The sequence below is a fragment of the Ictalurus furcatus genome, chromosome 1 (genome assembly GCF_023375685.1).
Source record: "Ictalurus furcatus strain D&B chromosome 1, Billie_1.0, whole genome shotgun sequence".
NCBI classification, from domain to species: Eukaryota; Metazoa; Chordata; class Actinopteri; order Siluriformes; family Ictaluridae; genus Ictalurus; species Ictalurus furcatus.
The window spans coordinates 25,283,216-25,287,603 of NC_071255.1; the positions used below are offsets into that span (position 1 = coordinate 25,283,216).

The following is a 4,388-nucleotide window of genomic DNA, read 5'->3' on the forward strand; positions in this document are numbered from 1 at the left end:
CACAGCAAAGTCCCCAGTGTTGATTTAACACCCAGAGTGTTGAATTTACATCCTACAGTGTTTATACAAGTCCTTTGGACACAAATAAACACCCTGGCTGATAATTCAACACTAGGGATTTGATTGTGAAGGTGTACCCTTAAAGTTAGCACCCCTATGACATTGAAAAGTATAGTTTAGTACCAGTTTCCCCTGAGAGTGTAGTTTCTGTTTGCCAGTACAGGACCAGTGAGTGAATAAAACACAAGTAGCAGCCGTATGAAAAAAAATCCACCATGTTTATTATAGACCAAACTGCCTGAAAAAGTCAGGGCTGTTAAAATGACTTCGTTACGAAGCATACAGACATTAAGAGAGAAAGCAGAGACACATACGAACTCCATAGAGGAATTCTCAAAGCACCAGAGAGTCTGATATGAAGATCCCCGTGTCTCTTGCACTCCTCTCCCATTACAAAGTGATCTTCTCTTGAAAATAAACTGAACAGTTCCTGTGTTTCCAGAGAGACTCGATGGAGAGGTCCACGTGGGAGTAGGAAACAGCTTGAAAAGCCCAAATACAGCCAATGAAGTACCTTATTGTTCTGCGAGAAGAGGGTTTTCTTGTGGGGAGAGTGTGTTTGTAAGTACCAGTGGCCCATCCCCAGACCAAGCTACTGATAGCAAGACTGTAAACAAAGGTAGCACGCCAAGGGCACAATGCTAACCTCTTACTTGCTACCCAAACATGGTGCAACGACCATTTGGTCTACTAGCCTGCAAACAGGAATACCGTTTAAAAAATAAAAATATAAAAAAAAAAGGAAAAAAAGAAAAAAAAAGCCACACACACACACACACACACACACACACACACACACACAATGTTAAACACAATACGTGTGGAGTTAAGCACAAATAATAACTTGCCGTTTACATTTCATTCAAAAGCAGACACTCAGACTCAGTGCGCGTGCTAGTGACAGACTCGGAACGTTTAGTCACGTTTCAAACAAAAACAACGCTATAGCTAACAGTCGAAATAACGTTACAGTTTCGTTTTTTTAATCCAAGATCGTTGTTTTTTTTAAGTAAGGTTCGTTTTTTTTATTTTTATATAAACTCCCAGAAAAGAAATGTATGAATATTGTCGTGATAGCTCACGAACTCGCTGGTTATCCAGTTAACCAGGTTAGCCGAGGAGATCAGACAGTGTGACTTAATCCACCACGACACTCTCCTATCCGCTAGCTGGATAATGCCTCACAATGTCAGTCGATTTGCTTAGAGAAATCGCGTTGCGACTCGGATGAAAACTGGAGTCGTCTGACCGCTTCTTTAATGAGGTTCCCAGATAAGATGAGTTCCTGGAGTAGCTGGTGGGGGTTGTCCTCGTTACCCGTACCGTCGAGTCCCTTTCGGTTCCACGTTGCGAAATGGTCCCATTCCTGATCGCTGGAGCCGGGTATATTGTATGGACTTGCTCGGGTTGCTTTTCGGCCGCTACGGAGACGTATACAGCAGCCATTTCTCTTCTGTACGCTGGCAGTGTTACTGTTGTTGCTCTGCTTGCCGTTGCTGCTGCTGTTGCTGTTGTTGTTGTTGTTGCTGCTGCTGCTGCTGCTGCTAGTGGTGGTGGTCAGACCGTGGAGACGCGACATCGTCTGCTGTGTAGCGCTATTGTTGTGCAGCTGAAGAGCTTCGCCGATTTTTGTCACAAGAGCGTCCACCTCTTTAGAATCGACGGTCACGGACTGCTCCAAAAAGATGTAGTTCTCCTTTCGACAAGGCATTTTCAGGTGAATCTTAAACGTTTGGACACAATTCTGTCGAAATAAACCGACGGCGCTTCACCGGCGTCCACAGTCACCACGCTGCCCAGCGAAAAGCAGCCGCTAGGGTTGGTTTGTAAACAATGAATGACGCAACCGCCGGAACGTACCATTTCCCCGGTGAGAACACAACTAGTTTAATATTTTAGATGTAGCTTAATATTAAACAGACCATGATTATAATTGAATATCTCTCAATTATTTTTTTTGTGAACATTTATGGCGGAACAAGTCACACAGGTCAGTAAAGTTAAAATATGAATTAAAATACAAATATTAAAACACCCACTTTGACGCCATGGGTGATCCCAACGTCTTCAAACCAAATAGCATTACACAAATGAAATTGCAGGGTGTAGGAGCATTGTACACAGAGACACGGGTTGTAGGATCAAAATGTTTTAATTAATTTGCCCCAATTCCTTGGGGGTTTTTCCATTTCGAGATAACACCAGATAAACAAAACATTTATGGTACCAGAAAGTTGATTTCAACTTACCCACCTAAAGCTTATTAATCAAAACATGAATGAAATGAACGTGCATATATTTCAATAAAAGAGTCAAGCTTAAAAAAAGACACGATGTTATTTTAGCAAAGAGAAAATAAAAATTCTGATAATTTATTCAATGATCAAATCACTTATAAAATGTGTTCAAGCTCACACTACTCACGACACCTCTTTCACCACTTCCCCTTCCTGTTAGGAGAACAGAGCACATTTCTCAGAGGGCTCCTTTGAACTCATACACTATCACAACTCAGTTTCTATTTAACTATATTTCCTGTTAGATCTTTCAGTTGTATAAAATAACACTACCCATTATTTTTTTTCCATTTCAGATATGAAAGGCAGTAATGGAATTTTCAGCATTCAAAAATATGAACATGAAGTCTATGTTCATATGTTTATACTGGAAAGTCGTTAAATTCCTGTTCAGTATTAACTCTTTATGTTTGTCTAATACTATCTCATTATGAGATTTATTTTCTGAAACTGCATTCTAAATGACTGTCGAGACTACAGGTTTTCAGAATTTGTTGCATTATCGAAAACAGCATCACATTTACGATATAAACACTATTCATTTAGGACCTGATGTTTCAGATGAATAATATGGCTGAATGTGTTGATGGTTTTTTGGAAATTTTTGGTTGCTAGACACATGACAACTTTTCATATGCATTACATTACATTAATATTTTTTGGCAGACACCCTTATCCAGAGTGACTTACATTTATCTAATTTATACAGCTGAGCATTTGAGGGTTAAGGGCCTTGCTCAAGGGCCCAGCAGTGCTGGGATTTGAACCTATTCCAATCAGTAGGCCAATGTTTTAACCGCTGAGCTACAGTGGTAGTTAAGTCAGTGGTATGACTGAAATGTATGCAATCAGAATATTCAAGACATTCCAGTTTTCATCTGGTTTCTGAAACTAGATATACCTGAGGATGTGTAATGTAAACAGGATAATGAATCAATCGATTGTGCTTGTTTATAACAAGGCGTTTAGCCCAGGAGCAACCTGGTAACAGTTGGTGTGCTGTTGCACCGTGCCTTGTTCATCAGCTCAGCCATGGGGGTTCTGCTTCTCAGTACCGTCCTTCCTGAAAAACAAAGACACATTGTACTGTTTCTCAGGCTGAGGTCATTCTTTCTATTAGCCTGGTTCACTGACGATGAATATAGAGGCTCAATAGAATTGTCTGGGTGACTGCTAATATTAGAGCTCAAATATATAAAAAGTTATCTATAATATATGATGGAAAATTGTGGAAATATGTCATCACTGTTAGGGCGCATGGTGGCTTAGTTGTTAGCATGTTCACCTCACACCTCCAGGGTTGGGGGTTTGATTCCCGCCGCTGTGCCCTGTGTGTGCAGAGTTTGCATGTTCTCCCCATGCTCCGGGGTTTCCTCTGGGTACTCTGGTTTCCTCCCCCAGTCCAAAGACATGCGTGGTAGGCTGATTGGCATGTCCAAAGAGTCCGCAGTATATGAATGGGTGTGTGAATGTGTATGTGATTGTGCCCTGCGATGGATCGACACCCTGTCCAGAGTGTACCCCGCCTTGTGCCTGATGTTCCCTGGGATAGGCTCCAGGTTCCCCGTGACCCTGAAGGATAAGCGGTATAGAAAATGGATGGATGGATGGATGTCAGCACTGCTCATGATATATATGCATAGAAATTTACATTGTAAAGCTCTTTGGAATGCAATAGGGTAGTATTGTATGTGCATTATTTGGCATGTGTGTGGGCAAACTGTCAGCCTTCCCCATGTAATAATGTAGGGTGTAGCAGATGGGTAGATAAAAGAAAAGATTGCTCAGATTAAAACCTGTAGAAGCAGCTTGACCTTTTCACATAGGCTCTTATATTTCAGAACTTCCAAATACTGTGTTGAGTCAGAGATTTACATTTATTCATTTAGCAGACGCTTTTATCCAAAGCGACTTACAAATGAGGAAATACAAGCAAAGAGATATCATTGTGATTAAAAGAGCACAAACCAAAACTAGCCAAGTAACCAAGGAAATAATCCTTAAGCAAGTGTGTATCATACAAACAGTGAG

General features: G+C 41.0%; 1 protein-coding gene across 1 annotated transcript; it reads right to left on the minus strand.

Moving 5' to 3' along the window:
• Window positions 1-259: 259 nt before the first annotated feature.
• gbp (glycogen synthase kinase binding protein) lies at window positions 260-2,591 on the minus strand. Its single transcript, XM_053634009.1, has one exon. It carries the CDS (start codon window positions 1,769-1,771, stop codon window positions 1,250-1,252), a length of 522 nt encoding a protein of 173 aa, XP_053489984.1. The 5' UTR covers window positions 1,772-2,591; the 3' UTR covers window positions 260-1,249.
• Window positions 2,592-4,388: the final 1,797 nt, after the last annotated feature.

What these genes read in the sequence shown, in the direction of transcription:
- gbp (XM_053634009.1), bottom strand. Translation starts at nt 1,771, where the DNA reads ATGCCTTGTCGAAAGGAGAACTACATCTTTTTGGAGCAGTCCGTGACC.